Source organism: Aspergillus vadensis, assembly GCF_003184925.1.
Source record: "Aspergillus vadensis CBS 113365 unplaced genomic scaffold BO88scaffold_14, whole genome shotgun sequence".
Taxonomy (NCBI): Eukaryota; Fungi; Ascomycota; class Eurotiomycetes; order Eurotiales; family Aspergillaceae; genus Aspergillus; species Aspergillus vadensis.
In genome coordinates, this window is record NW_020292052.1 from 23,436 (window position 1) to 41,394 (window position 17,959).

The 17,959-nt window shown below is 44.3% G+C and overlaps 4 protein-coding genes across 4 annotated transcripts; 2 read left to right on the top strand and 2 right to left on the bottom strand.

The window, feature by feature from the left end:
- Positions 1–3,310: 3,310 nt before the first annotated feature.
- On the top strand, positions 3,311–3,826 carry BO88DRAFT_426210 (uncharacterized protein; the record flags this gene model as incomplete). The annotated part of the gene is made up of 1 exon (XM_025708888.1): positions 3,311–3,826. One exon carries the CDS (start codon positions 3,311–3,313, stop codon positions 3,824–3,826), a length of 516 nt encoding a protein of 171 aa, XP_025561890.1.
- A 558-nt stretch (positions 3,827–4,384) lies between these two features.
- BO88DRAFT_426211 (uncharacterized protein) lies at positions 4,385–5,003 on the top strand (the record flags this gene model as incomplete). Its single annotated transcript, XM_025708889.1, has 6 exons — positions 4,385–4,418; positions 4,459–4,557; positions 4,669–4,694; positions 4,737–4,747; positions 4,784–4,826; positions 4,857–5,003. The coding sequence occupies 6 exons, from the start codon at positions 4,385–4,387 to the stop codon at positions 5,001–5,003; spliced, it is 360 nt and encodes a 119-aa protein (XP_025561891.1).
- Positions 5,004–13,729: 8,726 nt separating this feature from the next.
- BO88DRAFT_426212 (uncharacterized protein) lies at positions 13,730–14,070 on the bottom strand (the record flags this gene model as incomplete). The annotated part of the gene is made up of 2 exons (XM_025708890.1): positions 13,730–13,812; positions 13,833–14,070. 2 exons carry the CDS (start codon positions 14,068–14,070, stop codon positions 13,730–13,732), a joined length of 321 nt encoding a protein of 106 aa, XP_025561892.1.
- A 1,395-nt stretch (positions 14,071–15,465) lies between these two features.
- Positions 15,466–17,033, bottom strand: BO88DRAFT_415878 (uncharacterized protein; the record flags this gene model as incomplete). Its single annotated transcript, XM_025708226.1, has 8 exons — positions 15,466–15,584; positions 15,639–15,857; positions 15,926–16,099; positions 16,148–16,212; positions 16,254–16,482; positions 16,542–16,706; positions 16,764–16,940; positions 17,000–17,033. 8 exons carry the CDS (start codon positions 17,031–17,033, stop codon positions 15,466–15,468), a joined length of 1,182 nt encoding a protein of 393 aa, XP_025561893.1.
- Positions 17,034–17,959: the final 926 nt, after the last annotated feature.

The window sequence follows — 17,959 nt, forward strand, 5'->3', positions numbered from 1 at the left end:
AGACGCTCGCGGAGATGGAGAAACAGAACTATACCAGGGCGCATCCAGAATATCACTTTTCCCTGTCAAAGAAGCAAGAATAATCACAGACCGCAAAAGGCTGTTCTCAGGAGTTGGTATTACACTCGCAGGCGTTCTCTAACCTAGGCCAGGATTCACAGCCCACCGCTTGGGCACCTTTGGTGGATAATGATCGCGCTTGTGAACGCTCGACAAAAACCTTTCCTGCGGAAGAGGGAACCCTCATCCAGAGCTGTTGATTAAATCCGAATGGTTTCCCAACCTGCAGCCCCTGAAATCGAAGCTGCCAATGGTCTGTCTGCTTCACTGCCACTGTCTGTTCCGTATGAGATGTATAGTGTTTGTGGGGACTGAATAATCGAAGGCAGGTAGTTGGCTCGGACTGCAGGCCAGTAGATAGAAGATATGATTTCGGCGGCGTTTCCTATGATCCGTAATATCGCTATTCGTGTGCGATTTCCTCGGATGCGAGGGACTTGTAAATAGCCATATTCGCTTGTCTGTATCGTTCATGTATGAGAGAGAAAACAGTGTATGGTTAACGAGCAATACCTTCCTAGGCAACCTGGTAGGAGACCATGTCTGGGCCTAAGGTAATAGCGCCCATCTTCCGGCAGATGACTGATTCAGGTCGACCATTCCGAAAGGCATAGCCCAGGGGTTGCAAGAGCAGCAGATCTCCCGCGACAGACGGCTGAAGCTCCTGGGAGCCAACGATTTACTCTTGAGAGAAACACCGCACCCATGAGCCCTCCCAGTTGTCACAGGAAGCAGGAACTGGAAACCATATCCCGTCTTCTGGGGTTATATGGATATTCGTTCGCCACCAACACCACCAGTAAGGTGACTGAAGGGCACCACGCAATATATGGTTGTAGAAATCGGATCATGACTAGTAATAGATATTTCAGCACACGTAGGTTGATAGAAAATACTTACCTAAGCGGTAACCGGTCTTTCGAGGTTGCGAAGGTCGGAGATAAACCATCCTTTTCCTTCGGCATTACCCGCCTGAAGCAGTTCATTGTGCGAAGCTGGTTCCATTGGCGCTAGAGATACACTACGAACAAAACCACAGGGGTCAAGGTTAACAGATGCTGTTCTATGGGGTCGAATAAGGCATATAAATTTCTGGTCTCCCAATGTAAATACATCTATAATACTGACGTCGCACGGGGCTAGCCGCTCTCCATATAGCTAGGGAAAAATACAACTACATGAATCACTCGGACCATTACCCACTATGTCTTGCCAGAGCCCAACGCCACCGTTGATACCGATCCGCTTGCTCTTTTCTAAGGCTCTTCTGTTCTTCCGGAACCATTTCTATGCCTGATGGCCTACGAACGGAACCCCGTGGCTCCACCTCTTCGGAGCTACGGCACTGGGCACGCCTTCGAAAAGCGAGGGCATAGTCTGCCAGGGGTAAAACCGACCACCACCGACTCTAAGGCTCGCCTCGGATATTGACACGGTCGCCTATATCTAGTGGTGACTCCGCCTAAAATGCTCGGGCTACCGCAAAGACACATCCTTCACAGACCAGCTGTTTCTTCGCTATAGGCACTTTGGCTGGCATAGCCATGCTGGTCACCGAAGCAATGTTGGAGTGCGTGTACAGCTCCCCCTGCGATGAAAACAACTTTCTTACACTTTTCAGCGAACCTACAACGCCGGAGAACCACACACCGTCCGTGTCTTGATTAGAGGCCGAAATAGCAAAGATGGAGGCAAAGGACCGACACGATCTGCAGCAGTACAAGATTATTTCAGATGATCTTTCATTGCGTGGCAGGCAAATGACCGGGCTATCACCGGAGTATGTGAGCTGCCTTTCTCAAGGTAGGCATGCGTTGCTATTTAGTCATGTATCCTGACTCTGCAATTTACTAAACCAGCAATCCCACAGATTTCGCAAGACAACACCCGTTAAGACCGACTAGGACCTCAGACAGCAAAACACTGTATATTAACTTCATTACTAAGGCGTCAGATTTGGCTGCTTCCCTTCAGGAAGCTCGAAATGCCCGGAGCCTGCTGAGAAGAAGGGGGAAGCAATCAACCACAGAGTATCAACAGCTTACCCAACACATAGAGGATCTGTCAGCACTTTTACAATCTAGCTGGCGAAGGGGAGAGAAAGAGAGAAGACGGAGGTAACAATGGAATCCATACATCCCCTGGACCATAGCTTTTACATGGTCTCATACTTGTGGCAGAGGCATAGAAACAGGCCTCCTGAGTTGTGTCCGTAATCGTGATGGGGGACTGGAATCGAAGTTACCTGTGGATCTACAGTATGTACTCTAGCTAGTCCAATGTTTCATATTTGTATTAGCTCAGCAGATTAGTATCTAGAAATAATTGTAAGTGGTCTGTAAAAATACTGGTTCGCCTGCACACAGCTGGTTTAAGTCCAAGCGGTGCTTCTGTAGAACGGCATCTACAGCAGTCAACTTGATGATCTTCAACCATTTGTCAGCATGTTATATAGCATACACGAAACGAGCAAAAAGCCCATATCGCATGCTAAAAGGTTCATCAGGTTACTATACTGAGAAAGAAGCTGGCTGAAGCCATTTATTGCACTATAGATATTTCTGCAGCACCTCAAAATTCTTATGCCTGGCCGGACTGAAAGCGGGGATAATATCCACTGTCTTTCTTGGCGACTGTGCCTTTGAAGGTATCAAGCAAGACTAGAGGTTTGAGGTCAGTTTGGCAAATATTGTGCCGTCTACTAGCATCATCAGAGTTATCCTTTCAGCAGGTCGTCGATCTGGAACCTGCCCGTGATGGGTAGATGAGTAGTTGATAACCGCGGCAGAAAACTCTGCTTACGGTAATTTCCCAGCTGGTCTTTCATACCCCTTCATTTTGCGCAGCTGATTCCCCAGGGGATCGGCATAGTTTGACTCACGTTTCACCACACTTAGCCCGCTGTCCTAACTCAGCTTTTCAAGGGACAAGGAAAGAAATCCATACTGCTATCAGAGGCGGATTCTTCCAGCACAACAGTTCAAGACACTATAAATGGCATGTGGACGACAGCCAATTCTCCCATCTATCTAATTTTCTCTCGATGCCGAGTTCAGGGCCTTTTCATGCGAGAACTGTGTACACGTGCGATATAAATTATATAAGAGCATATGTTCAGACTCTGAACCTACTAAGTCTACACCTACTCATTGGAAGGCCCCACGGGACGCAGATCCAGAAGGTGTGTTGTCTGTGAAATTCATTATCACATACACACACCATTCCTGAAGGAGCCGAATAGTTGCTTGACATGGAGATGATCAACTTGCAGCGCAGCGACGAAGAGCTACCCTGTGTATATGAGACCGTGGCTGTTGACTGCTACCTGTTCTCTTGTTATAATGACTCTGAATTTCTGATCTGGAATGGGCCCAGTATTCTATCTCCGCTTATGTATTCCGAGGATATCTTTTGTTATGCCTCTGCTATTCTGTCCTACCGTGTTGATTGGTTAGAAATGCACTTTACGGTCGTCCACAAGTATATGTTTGAATGGGTTACTATCTTGCTATTCTTCTTTCCGCGCGTGGAGTGCACCCTCGGCAACCTCAGACAGTTTTGTAATCAGATTTGGGAAGTATTCCGTCTGTACATACGGACCATTGATCACGCAGATTATCAATTTCAAATGTTCATGTGGCTAAGGGGTGAGCGGGAGCCGAATATTACAGGAATATTAGGAATTTTATCAGGGTCAAATACTATTAATCTTGAAAGAATCCTGGATCCAGAGTATTTTGTTGAAAATATCTCTTGCGGCTTCTAGTATGAAGATCATACTGAGTTCATCTGTACCATGAGTTAAGAGATTGGAGGGCCGGATTTAGATAGCCTGTATTATTTTATAGACTCATTGTTTTCTTGCTAAATAATATTTTTTTGTATTACTTCCATGGACGAAGTCACCTGTCTCTTGACTATCTGACAACTCGTGTCAGGGAATCAAGCCCCAAATTTCTGTGATATGGGCAGGCAAGATAGCCCAACTGCACATAGTTTGGCTAGTCCCTGGTCGGTCATTGTTAAGTGCCACAAGTGTCAGTGAGGTTATAGTCAGTCCCTGGTCTGCTCATGCCTAGAACTATGGCCTCAATGTTATCTTCAACCTCGGGCTTGCATTGGGTTGACCATTTCGCACAGGGCTGGCGCGTGGTGTCGCCCTGCTTTCAAGTCATTATGAAGTCAATGAGACAGCCAATCTTTCTAAAGCATCATGTGTGTCCTAGGCAGGGGCCTGTTAGTTCGGGGGCACATACAGGGAAACTTTTACTGAAATCTCAATTCTCCTAGCGTCACTCATATTCTCAGTGAACAATCAAAACCCATGTTCATGACTGAACGAGCTTCGAAATTTAGTGGTATTGATAGGAAAGAAGCTGTATTTAGGTATCATACCAGATGTCTTACACTTCACGGAATTGTCTCCGCATGACGACAGAAGACCGGACTTCCAGGCTGCCTCAGACGAGAGTATATTAACCGAGAAAGACGATGAAAGTGAGAGAAACTGGACTTAGGACATCGACAGTCTGGCCACAATCGAGCGTCATGAGCATCCCAGTGACGAGGCTAGTAAAAGGGCTCACACGTCGCTACCTTGTGAGTAAGTCCCGTCCTATGATATCCTAAACCCGGTCAGCATTCATTCTTGAACTGTTTTGATCTGTATCTTCAAGTCTCAAAACTAGTGTCCGGTGAACTTATCTCCGTGGCTGCTACCAAGCGACCTTCTATGTGACTTCGAGCTGACGGGGAGCTATAGAAAGGTAGAAGAATAAGTAAAGTATTAAAACCAGGAAAATTACTGCCTGTATAAAAGAGTAAGCGGTATCTGTAAGAGTATTCTAATCTCTCTTATCTCACTAAATCTTATTCTTCATTTCAGTACAAGGCTCTGGAAGCGGAATGAACGTCGCCAGGCAAAGAAGAAGAGAACAGAATAATTCTCAGGCCAGGCCAGGAGGGGACCAATAGGACAGGGTCTGAGTTATATTATTTAAGACTAGTATTCTTTACCAAGCTTATCCAGTAGTAACCAATGTCTGTTCAACTCTGAGAGTCTATGAATAACTGTATTTAACAAATAATATTAGTACTGCCTGCTGCAGGATAACCTGGTCTGCCGATCCCAAGATAAAGAAATATATTATCTAAACTAAATTATATTCTCTAACTGCATCTGGTTCAGTGACACGGGGCTCCATCATGTCCGCAAGCCAAAGATGCAGAATATGATACCAAGATGCGTGTTGCGCCTTCTCCTGCTAGTAATAATTCTCGGTCTTTGAACCATCGAACCCATCCTTGAGTTTAGCTTTATTTTGTCTTAGTTGACAGGTATATTCTGATGTAATGCGGGAGCGGCGCTGCTTCGTGAGACGAAAAATTATTATGAAAGAGCTATATAGCCATGGTAGCAATATAGTAAAGATAATTAAATTAGAATTAGTCACCTATAATAAAGGCCTTTATATTAATACAGGAAAGGCAGAGTACTAACAATAGATAATAATACAGGGGTTTATGATCTTTGGCTGTAAAATTAAAAGTTTGCAATGTATGGATCTGACATTGCGCGGGATCCTCAATGGAGGACCTACTGAAATTGTTCTTATTCTCAGAGCACCTCCCCTTTATGCTTTACAACAGTCACATTAGACCGCTTCTATATTTCACTGGGTCATCGCCTTTTCTCTGGTCAGCACGCGTTTGTTACAACTTGGGAAAGCACACCGAACTGGATATGGGATAGAAAGTAAAAGAAAATGGACTGGATATTTAACTTTCTAGATTATATATAATGGTCCTGGATGACCTCCCTCGCCGCCCCCATGAGAACCCATTGGTGCCACCGGCAGGCTGGCACCGGCGGTAAATTCACATGCCTAGCAGAGGGATATAGATTTACTTAATTAAAATAGTCATAGCCTTGTACAGTACTGCTAGGTAATCCACAGCGGAAATAGATCCATACCTTCTAATGCAAACATGCTATGACAGGAGTCACCAAGAATCACTTCCGAAAGCACAAAGCTGATGCTGTCCCTGGCCTGCTGTTACTGTAGCATGAGAGTCCAAGGTACTGATAGAAAAACAGGGCCACATGCGAGTCAGACTACCGCCTTGCTGTAGACTGGCAAGCCGTTCTATCTGTAAGAGATGCGACCCTGAAATCCCGAGCAACTCTAAAAGCTGACTAGCCTAATTAGAATATTAGCTAAAGTTCTCCTCCTCGACAGGGAGGAGATTCAGAAGACGCCCGTCTTATTAGATAGACTATTCCAGAGACCTTTCAACAATTACCAAATATAATAGAGATCATGTTCGGGCTCAATAATATGAGAGAAAAGCAAACCTAGTTTAGAAAGAAAGTAATGCTCCTAATCTATCTATTTATTTAGCTTTTTTGAATCTGCACAATACCATTTATAATCTAACGGATAATTTACTGTTTTATATTAAATTATCTTGCCTGATTATGTCTTCACTTCTTCCACTCTCGGTTCGCTACGGAATTAGTCTTGAAACACAGCCAAATATACTTCTGTGTTAACATCAGGAAAAAGAGGCACAACCTCGCTGTTCACGATATCAGTGGAATAAAATCCATAATTCTACGCTCCTTCCCCGTTCCGGCGATGATCTCAGTATAATTTCCCCGGGACTAGGACTGTCTTACTAAAGGTTGATAGGCCGTCTGGCACAAGGTGTAATGTGCTCCGATTCAGCGTATGTCGGACACCTCTGGCAGATATTGGGATTGAAACCCGAATCGCGGGTTGCCTATCGTGAGTGACGAACTGAAGAGATCTTTGAGCCTTTCTGGAGATCCAGATTTGGGGGGGGGGTGGTATATGACTACTACTTGAGAGCAATGATGCTATTAGGAGTTTCTATAGAGATGCGGTTGCGAGACGTTTATAGTGATGTAAGCTTTGTATCAGTCCTCAACAAAAGCCCGGGATTGGACTGTATATCGTTGATGTTGAACGATGAACGGGATTTTGAGGATGAATTGCCGAATATTCTCCCCTCCGCAAGGAACGAAATGAGAAATCAGGAGGCATTGTAATTGGGATGGATATCATCAAACAAATTAAATCTAAATCCCATTGACTATTAGGGGCCATCCTCAAGATTATTCATATACGGAACGTATTTTGACATAGAACGTTTGACCATTTCAGTCTAGCGTGAATGGGTGGAATACCGTAGGATACCGTAACAACTTGGGTTTCTTACCTCATTGAGCTTGCGAATGTGGATTGGATTAGTCTATGCCATCTTCCAGTGAGCCTTCTACAAGTCTAGGATCTCCATAGACATCCTGAGATACGATTTTTGTACGCAGGTCACGCACGGCGAGCCTGTCGATAGATAGCTGGCTTTATTGGACCATTTTTTGCGATCATGGGCAATGGGAGGGGATCAATGCAACACTCATCGCTTCATGCTTCTTGCAAATGAGGCAATGGTGGGGCAGCATGCTGACCAAGCCGCTATCACAATCGTAGAATTGATGCGGTGAGGGGTGTATTATACTTTGACCAGCACCCGGCCGCATGTTAACCAGTGCTGGAAACTGGACCTGTCCCTGGCGGCATTTGCGAGGTATTTTCTGGGCAAGTGCGAGTCGATCAACGCTTAAACAGCAGTTCTGGAATCTGGCCAGGAAGTGAGAGACCAAGGCGGCTGGGCGAGCCTACGAGCCCCATCCAGTGTTTTCCTGATTATATTTGGATCTGATATCTGGTCGCCAACGTAAGGTCTAAACCCCCCTGGAAAAAAATTGTACCATTCTGGACTAGTAAGAAAGCGGGGTTACACCACCAGGGTACGGGAGTGAATAGCGTCCATCGGGCAAATGACTTTCGATGTTCTGAGTATATCTTATGTTATTGTGGTAGGCGGACAAGATTCCTAGTGGCCTTAGCTGATGCTGGGGGCTGGAGGGTCAGCCTGGCCGTAGCGCATCCCGCCAAGAAGACCGACATCCTGTATAAGCATGCTCCAACCCACACCTACTCCGTCTACATCTACCAAATGCAGGATCGACCTTGTATCCAGCCAGTCGGGAGATGAAGTACTGTCTGCTTGATAAAATTGTTACCTAATGATTATATTTATTGTAAAAAAGTAATTTCATGTTTTCTTATTCGATCTCCAGGCCTCCCAGCTCGCTAACAAACAATGAGAGCTTGAATAACATCTGTTGGGTAGTTAGACTAGTCTTTATTGGTGCCGAGATGTGCTCAAGTGATCTTTCAGATACATATGCACTGTTAGAGGCATGAGCACTATGATATTATATCATAGTCAAAGGAAGGTCTCATGGACACAATAATTATACTGTATGCACTCAGGTGACATTTCATTTATGACTGACAAAGATAGGCCAGTAGTGTAGTAGCTTGTGATAGATACTTCTGTCTATTGTCTCTCTAGAGATCCTTTCCAAGTATTGAGGACTGTCGGCTTCCTACTAAGATATCCTTGCTTTGTGTTATTAGGTTTTATCTGATCCTCCCGGGGCTATAATCGGTGTTTCAAAATCATACATTAACCTTTATCGGACAGTGACATTATCGGCCTTGGTACCGTAAAAGTTTCGTGGATACGGCGATGCTTTGGCCATGATCCGAGATATAAACTGAGTGGTCGCCCATGGCCATTAACCCAAGGAGACTATTGATAAGTGCAATACAAGAAGAGTAGATGTCTTCTAATCTATATAGATTATAAAACACTACGGCAGTGATAAATCAAGTGGCCGTGATCCTGCATCTAACTCTCTCGCGAGATCATGGCATGTTGATTTGCTGATCCAGTACTGGTTTGGTAACTATTCCCCATCTCGATAGCTGGCCCTACTGTGATAAAGCTTTGGAGGCAGACTACTACATAATAAAAAATTGAACTATGATAAAGACTATTTATTTACTCCGGCGTTTCCTCAATCAGAAGATATAATGATGAAGCAGTGGAACTGACAGCTAGAAGAGATAAAAGCACAGAAGGTCAAAGTTCAGATAGAGATGACGGCTAACACTACATAGATAAAGCAAGGACATAGACATAGAAAAGAAGAAGTCACAAGAATTAGAAATATGAAAAAAAATTAAGGTAGAAAAACAAAATAATATATATTAAGAGTGAAAGACCAGTAAGTCCTATTAAATCTCTTTATTATTTACCGTGCCTTTCTTTTAAATTGTATCAGCGTCATTATAGCCATTATAGTCTCACTGCTACTATCATCTATATTTCTGAATTATATCATTGGTCTCCGGTGGTGTACTTGGTTGCATCAAGCTAAATAATCCCGCACCGGAGCAGACATATATATCAGAGACACACTTTTCCTTTCTGCATATAGCCAAACATCTGACTTATAACTGTGAGGCTGCAATACGCCCCATCTTCAAATTTACACACAAGAATTCTTAGCACTGTAATATACAAAGGCATGTGCTTAATAGTTAACAACATCTCTGGACATTATACCGTCCCGTAAATCACCAGCAAACCTTACCAACAGATACAGCTTCTGACATTTAACATATTTTACAATATACACTTCCTGTCCAACCTACTGAGTATAATAAATACAAGAAAGGATCATCATCTGCTCCTGTTTTTATATATAAAGTTCTTGCCCCGCAGATTCTTAGACCTATCCAATACTAATACCAATACTACCAGCGCTTCAAGAACTCAGCTCACCTGCCCTGTTAAATTAACATGATCAGGAGCGGAAGAGCATGTTATGACTATTAAACTATTAATAAGCTCAGCAGAAAATTCCCTGCCAGAATCTGATAAGTCTCAGGAAGCATTCATATGGCCGCAAGATTTTTCTTATTCTTAATTTCTAAATCTCATTACCCCCACAAACATCAACCGCAAGCCGCCGTTGCAGTAGCAGTACGGGAGGAAGCACAAGGCAAGCATAGCCCTAGCAGGCTTAAACAACCAAAAGAAAAGGCACAGAATTATAGAGAAAAACTGATAAAAGAACCTCAGCCAGCTGCACTATAAGCTGGACAGCTATATTTATAATTTTTTCCTAGAATAAGCTGGTTAAAACCCTTCTAAGGGCCTACCAGAATCTAAGGAATAAATTATTCAGGCTGCCATCTTTCTTATTAATTACATAGTCTTGATTATCATATTCTTACTTCACCAAGAGAATAAGATACCATGCCAGCTGTCGGAGTATCTGACACCCCAGATCCGCTGCATGCAGCTGCAGCAGCTGGTGCTAAGTCTTCAGAAACAGAATCAGATTTCCCAGCAGCAGCTCAGGAGACTTCAGCAAGAAAATCAGACGTTGGTGGGGCATATAAAGGCGCTCGAGCTTCAGCTAATTAATATAGGCACATGTTACGGCCACCTAAGAGTAAACCTTTGACTTCTTAGTTGCCGAACCAATACGTGGTCATCGTCGCCCGGTTTCGCATACGGGCCACATTGAATACCTGTGTAACAGCGTCAATTCCTTAATCCCTTGCCATGAAGTGGTGGATGCGCCTCCACGATCCCAGAAGGGCTCTTGTTATGGCCTTTCTGGTCTCAATGTCTCAAGCAGCTGTTATGCAGCCGAAATCCCTTATCCTGTCAACTGTGTTTTCCGGTGCAGCAATAGCGTCAACTACCAACATCCAGATTGAGATATTCAAAATTTCCTTCAATGTGGTCTATGGACCGCCTGGTTGAGTCCAGGATGGATTTAATCTTTCTTGTGCTTCTCTTCTATGGATTAGTAAAAGATTTAATATTTATCAACGAAAAAGAAAAGAAAGGGAAAAGATGAGGCATTGACAAGTAATAGCTTAGTTTGGAGTTTTAATAATTTTGGTTTTGTTTTCATACTGACACGGCCATATTGCCTGATTTTTCTGGCCAGGGTCTAGAGAATCGTGAGCGCTACTAGTAGGGCTTCCCTTTTGTCTTATTCTCCTTAATATGTAGAGCATTAAGATCGGTCTCTATTTCCTTTAAGACCTGAGTCTCTTCCATGGTGTGACGCCTGGTGATGGTTGCAACTATCAAGTAAATTGACCTTGAAATATTCAGTAAAGAAGTACGCTCAGATTGGTTTTAGCTGGCTGCCGGCCAATTCAAGTATGAGCTAGTAGCTATGGTATAGAGTATTTAATCGCTTGGTAGTAGTTCTACTCAATCCTTAATGTACGCAGCTGATTAATGGTCCTTACTTACTGGTTAATTACAGATTATAATTGATTTTAAGAATTGATAGCGGCGGGCCGGTTTCGAAGCGGCCAACTGCACTCCGTCTCGTCGGGTTGCCTTGCTAAGAACAAATCCCTCTGCATCCTCCCAGCCACAGCATGTCCGCTCACGAGTCCTGCCCCTCAACTGCTCATTCCAATGCTGATATCGCTGGCTTCAACAAAAAAGATCTGGAAGGCGCCAAACCACTCGTTGAAGCCAATCCTCGGTTTATGCGACCAGGGTTACTGATCAATTGGGTTTGATCCTAGTATACTGGTTGTCTGATTTATTGACAACGCAATGGTGGACGCAATGGTGGAGGACGCACTTTTACGCGAAACTTGCTGAATATTCTGCTTTTCTTGTAATTGACGTTGTCTGATGTCCTCACTCCGGTCCAAACTGTTCATATGAATATCTCCAATCCCAGTTATTTACAATGTAGAGTAGGGCTTCTCAATTGCTGGATCACTCTTGAAGCAGAGCATACCATCTGGTATGATACTGGGCAGTTATTCGGCCAGAATCATTCTGCCGGATGTATGTACTTCTGAGTGAGCTCCAAGTTTTGAAACAATTGATACTTCATCATGTGTTGACCACGAGTGGCTCCGTACACGACCATTGGATCAGAAATCGGAGGGTTGAAGTCTAAATTTACTAAACCCTAAATTCACTGAAACCGGCTCATGCCTCAAGAGGGTAGCTCCTATTACTATACATTCGATGAGCTTCCCTCCACTGCATGATCGTTTAAAAATATGCTGGAGAAGCAGAGCTATTTAGTTTTGTTATTGGTTTGTCCCCTCCGTAGAGGTATTCCAAGCGTGGAAGTACTATAACGCTGTATAAGGGAAAACAGTTCCAATTTACTGTAGCGAGTCTTAACGTAAACTGAGCATAATAGAGTTTAGTCTCACTAGTACGAAAAATTCACATTTCTTTTCCGTCGTTTTTTTTTCCAGAGCCTGTGTTGGGACGATTTACGGACTAGCCCATATGAGGTACCAAGTTTCCCGGAAGCTGAATTTACTGTCACTTTGTATTAGCATAAACCTTCACCAGATGTCGCCTACTGTGGATCTGCTAGAGGAATGCGCGGGAGTTTAGATTTAGTCTTGCTTTACGTATCAGACTTATGATTGCGAGTCGGCAAATTTTTGTTATTTGTTCGTATAAAGAATTACCAACCCTGTTATTCCAGGTGATTTCCCGTCTTGATCCAGGACACGATTGGATAGAAACCCTATTCCTCAGATGAGAACGCTGACTATCTTCACATCCCATGTGTTATTAGTAAATTTATATATATATTAGAAGAAAGGGGAGGGGAGAGAAAAAAAGGCCCTATTAAAAGAAAAAGGAAAGAAACAAGGACACCAAGAAAGATGCAACATAAAAGCTAAGGAAAAACGCCGCCAGGGATGGGCCGTAGGGAGTCATGTCCTGCTGTGCCTCTCTACATCTGAGCTCATGTATGGGTTGTATAGTCCGCCAAGATACAATGGTTCATCGCTGCGGGAAAGGCGGCTAGCAGGATACAGAGACGCAGGTTGGGGGGAAAGCTGAGTGGAGAATGAATAAGAATTTGCTGGTCTGGCTATTGACATCATTTCATTTCTAGTCACCTAGTCAAATCCCCCGGGCGTCTATTTCCTACTCATGGGACCCATATCAGCCAATCGCCTCTCAAATGTCTTTTCACTCGATGGAAAGCAGACATGCCCACGAAATGTTTGCTTTCGTCGTTTTATAATCTCGGAGACTGTAAGATGACCTACCAGAATCCATTAGACCCTGTTCATTGCAGACAAAGTTGAGAATGCGAACGCCCTCGAATCGATGTTGTAAGCTGGGATAGCTTGCGGCAGACTTCGGCCGCCGGTATATCTTCTACACCATATGGTAAAGATATTATTACTAACTTAAGCTGATATCAATCTAAAAATATCTAAGGTACTGGTTTCTCCACCGAGTATTAACCACGCAGGGCCGATACACAATGCCATCAGAAATGATCAAACATCTTCAGGGACAACTCGGCCCCAACAAGCTGGAGATTTGGCGCATTTTTCAAATTCCGAGGTCTCACAGAGCCTCCTCCTATCAGACCAAGTTGACTTGGGCGAAATTGTGACTATGCATCCTTGTACATTTCCACAATTCATCCTGCCAGCCTCTATCGATACAGTGGTGCCATCCACATCCCCTCAATATTCCTTACCCGCGGCGATGGATGGCCAACAGTTTAACTTACTCGGGATCCGAAAATGCCGCAGTGGATATAATGGTGTCTTCAGACTTCCCTCAATACATTCTAGACTGATTTGCAAAACCACAGCCCTATATAATACCCATATCCTAGTCTGCATGGTCAAATAGCCTCATGTCAAACGCAAATACTCTTAGGCACACAGAGGTATAAACTGACGTATTATGTGGAAATTGGATGATTTGGAATGGCTAAAATGAAATAAAACGAGCCTGTGAGAATAATTCCCCTCTTAATGAGACAGGCTTCGATTCTGGCGTAAGACTCTGGCCGCCAACAATAGCGCCTTCTCCCGACACTGATTGAATAACTCCCTTTGGCTCGACCATCTTTACTATTCCCTTAATTTTCCACGCCTGCAGCCCGCAACCCTTCAACTGGGAAGGGAGTTGCTCGGCAACTTTTATCCAGATAGTGTCCAATCCCGGATCATCGCAAAAGTACGTGTTCTGGCCCGTTTGCTGCCAGTGCGCACTGAGCAGGAAATCAGCAAGTTGATCCATAGAGCACCAACCCAAATCGGAGATAATGGCAATGGTCAAAGTTTAAGGACCGACTCTAGGATCAAAGCTGATATCAGCGGGTATATTCTCAAGCCGTTTCGGGCTCGTCATGAAAAGATCACCTGCAGCCGATATGAGCTGATGCATAAGACAGTGAAGCCTAGTATTCTCAGAGCAGGCTTTACTTGCCAAAATAATGTAGGAAAGCAGTGAATTCCGTGACTAGTTAATCGCCTGAATCGACGGATGAAGCAGAAAGGCGCAAGAGAATTGCGCTGATATTCTGAAATTTCAGAAGGCAAGTAGCGGGGTCGGCACAGTGCCCTGGGATCCGATATTAGATTGAACAAGCAGCACTAATTCTGTTGTTAAATCACCGGATATCGATGTACCTGCTGATATTGTACCATGAAATATACTACAGAGGCAATTCTGGTAGGCAATGTCACAGCCCTCACGGGCCTAGATTACATCACTAGCTGTCGTTCTCATTCCCTGTCTTCGAGCCACGTAACTAAAAGCTTCGATCTAGAACGTAAGTAGCCTCAAACTCTCAACATTTGGGGTTCTAGCCACCTTATTAAAAAATGAATGAAAAAAAATTCATGATTTACGACTATAGACCTGTTGATAATTGCACGGAAAAACCTACATGTTTCGTTGACCCTCCGTGGTGAGCTAATGGTAGATGGATCGGCCGATATAAGGCCGATATAAGGAAGCGGGACATGAGGGGAATCACAGCTGTTTTGGGCATTGACGAGTTCAAGTGACGTTACGAATCAGTGATTACAGTACGTGTGGATACTCGACCCAACTGGGCCCAAGGTTCTGTGTGGCACTGGGTGAGCTGTAGAAAGGAATACTTGATGTTCATTGTAATAAGATATAATTATTAATACAGCATAGCAGGACACATCTAGCACGATGTCTTCGGAGAACCATCAAGGTCTGCTACTGAACACTCCCTGATTGTTTCCCAATATCTTTGTATAGCTTTGTGTGCTCGTCCTCGCGCTACCATGGCGCAGCCCAACATTCTCGCAGCCAATAGAGGCATAGTCCTAAGTTCAGGATCTTGAACGCTAAGGAGACGACTAATTACCTTGACGTCGCTTTTCTCGAATTTCTCGTCTTCGCTCGTTTCCCCATTTGATCCCGCAAGTATTGCAGAGTTCCCTTGCAGCCCTAGGACCGTTTCTCCACAGAGGAGTACTTTGATTTCTGCATCTTTCACACTGTTTGCCCTGCAGTGCATATTGGGTAGAGCTGCGGTGGTTATGAGCCAGGGTTTCTACTTTCGCCACCCTAGTAATAGACATAGAAACTACTTCCTTTGACGTCTCGTGCTTTCCTGTATTATATGTTAGGTGCTCCTCATCTGGGTTTTGCATGCTACCTACCATAAGATTGTGCTTTGGCATTTGTGCTCTCTTCGGGACAGAAGCGAACATCCTTGTTTGAGACTGAGCACTCTCGAGCAAGCTGTATCACTTTCTGTGTGGGTATGGGCCCTTAAGTACGGTGAGTATTCTCTAACGTGTTAACACCCCCTCCATAGTACTTACTTTGCCTCATCCGATTTTTAATGACTTCCAATCTGAACTTCTTCTCACTATTGATATCTATCACGTCCCGAAAGCTAATGGTACTCGATCGAATGTACTTTCCACTTTCAGTAATTGCGAGTAACACGTAGTCTGTGAATACACGACTGCCCTCTGTCCGCCGTCTCCTTTCGGGACTCTGCTTGGGATCCTCGCGACTAGTGTCTTGATGTGCTTTGCCTGTACAAAATAAATCTAAGCTGAATGTTTTATGGTAATACGGATAGCCTCAAAGCTACTGTACTCACTAGAGCATTCTTCAAGCTGCTTTTCCTCGATTTCACGGAGATAGAATATCCCTTCGAGTATTGTATAACTCTGATCATCAAGTGACACTGAGCGCATAGCATACTTCCAATGGATTATTCTAAGCCCTTGCTGGTATAACTCGCATAACAAGAAAAGCAATAACTTAATCGTGCCTTTGGGGGTGTTAGAGCTGGTAACGAATGCCGGGCAGTCGAACTAACCTTCTTTTTGAGGTATCGAGGACGTTGGTGAGACACATATAGTGGCTACCACCCCGGTCCTTTCCCTCCATACGGATATGTGGAAGCCTTAGTCGGCTCAATATACTCTATAATCGCCCAGGCTGTTGTTTCCAGTGACCAGAATCTAAGTTTCCTAAATTGCTCGCTATAGAATGTGCAATATTGGTTAGGTTGATCCATATCCGAGCTTGGGGTAGCGCTCAGCATAATTTTTCCAAGGTCGACTATACTCTGATCCAAAATCGTAGAAGTGTGTGTGCCAGGCGTGAGCAGAGGAAGGTGCAGATGCCGGATTGGTATAGTTGTATTGCTGTCTATTTCAGACATCTATGTGAGCCCTACCGCAAATCATAACCAGCATATCGTCACGTACAAGAGGGGCAGTTATGGTATGCCTCCTGTCTATCATGTATATCGAGCACATGCTCCACCATTCTTCCAAACCTCCACAAGTGGTCCGTTTTCAGCTGGTCAAGTATAAACCGTAGAGATTTGGCATCACTTCGAAGTAGGATTCCGACTAAGTGGCGGATTTGTGCTGAGAAACTGGTAGTGAGCTACGGAAACATAGTTGAGTTGTTGGGTCATAACACACTTTCGCGAACTAGGCGGCGTTCATGGTGAATATTGACCTTTGGATCATTAAGCCAAGCCTCCTGTATCATTTGAAAGATATTCAACGGTAATCTAGAGAAAATGTCTTCAGAATAATGGAAAACGGCATGACCATCGTTTGGTTGGATTTCTGTGCTTTTCGAGAGACGCTCGATGACTTTTGCCGGTTTGTCAGATCACAGCGATGCCGGGAGGACCAAAATTGATCATGCTTACTGTTAAAGCAGTTGCCCTGGTAATCACAGACCATGACTTCTGCCACAAATAGTCAACAGAATTCTGAATTTCTTTGCTGCCGAGAGAAAGGGAATCGTTGATCTGGGCCCTCTACCCAACACGCCATGCGAAATCTGCCAGGTACGCTCTCCGGTCTTATATGCAAGCGCCATTGGGTTAATCTCCTTGTCCTGCAGGACTGGAGGCAACGAAGCCAATCACATCGACTGATACGCAAGAGAATGGTACAGCAACCCTAGCACATGACATGGCAATAAACCTGCGGCGTGTTATACTATACGATGACGTAGAATTTGATTGGCTCAGAGCTCCTCAAGACTACACTCATTTTATTTTTTGACGTTCTGTTACTGTTCCACTTACTTCCCGTGCCTTCCAAGGGGCGTTATTAGCGGAATCAAAATATACGTGCAATCGGCATTATCAGTGCCACTAGACTTTGCCTTGTAGCACTCGGAGTAATTTGACTCTTCCATCAATGTGGAGGGTTGAAGTACCTATATTTAAACAGACTCGAATTGTGGTGCCGCAGATTGTCCAGTGCCATAGGTGTATAACAGGTTGACTGACTGCAAGGCTGCGACCATGAACGCGCGATCTTATCACCACTGCATGGTCGGTGTGGACATCCTTGCTGCGCGTCCTAGTCTATATAGTTATCAAAAGGAATAGGAAGAGTATGTGTCTATCTATGCCTGCTCCAAATCTCACTCGAGTCATGGTGAAAACCTTTCTCGCACGGATTGCCAGGCGTGGCCTAATAGCTTTGTCGCGGAAAGGGCTGAATTAACCACTAGGGCTTAATGAAGATGATCGATCCGTCGATTAAGGGGGTCCGGCCTCAGAACTCGGTTTATTCTTAGTGGAAAATGGCATACCAATAATGACAGGTATAATGAAATAGCGCGTGGGCAGGCTAAGCCTCTTTCAGCATAGGTT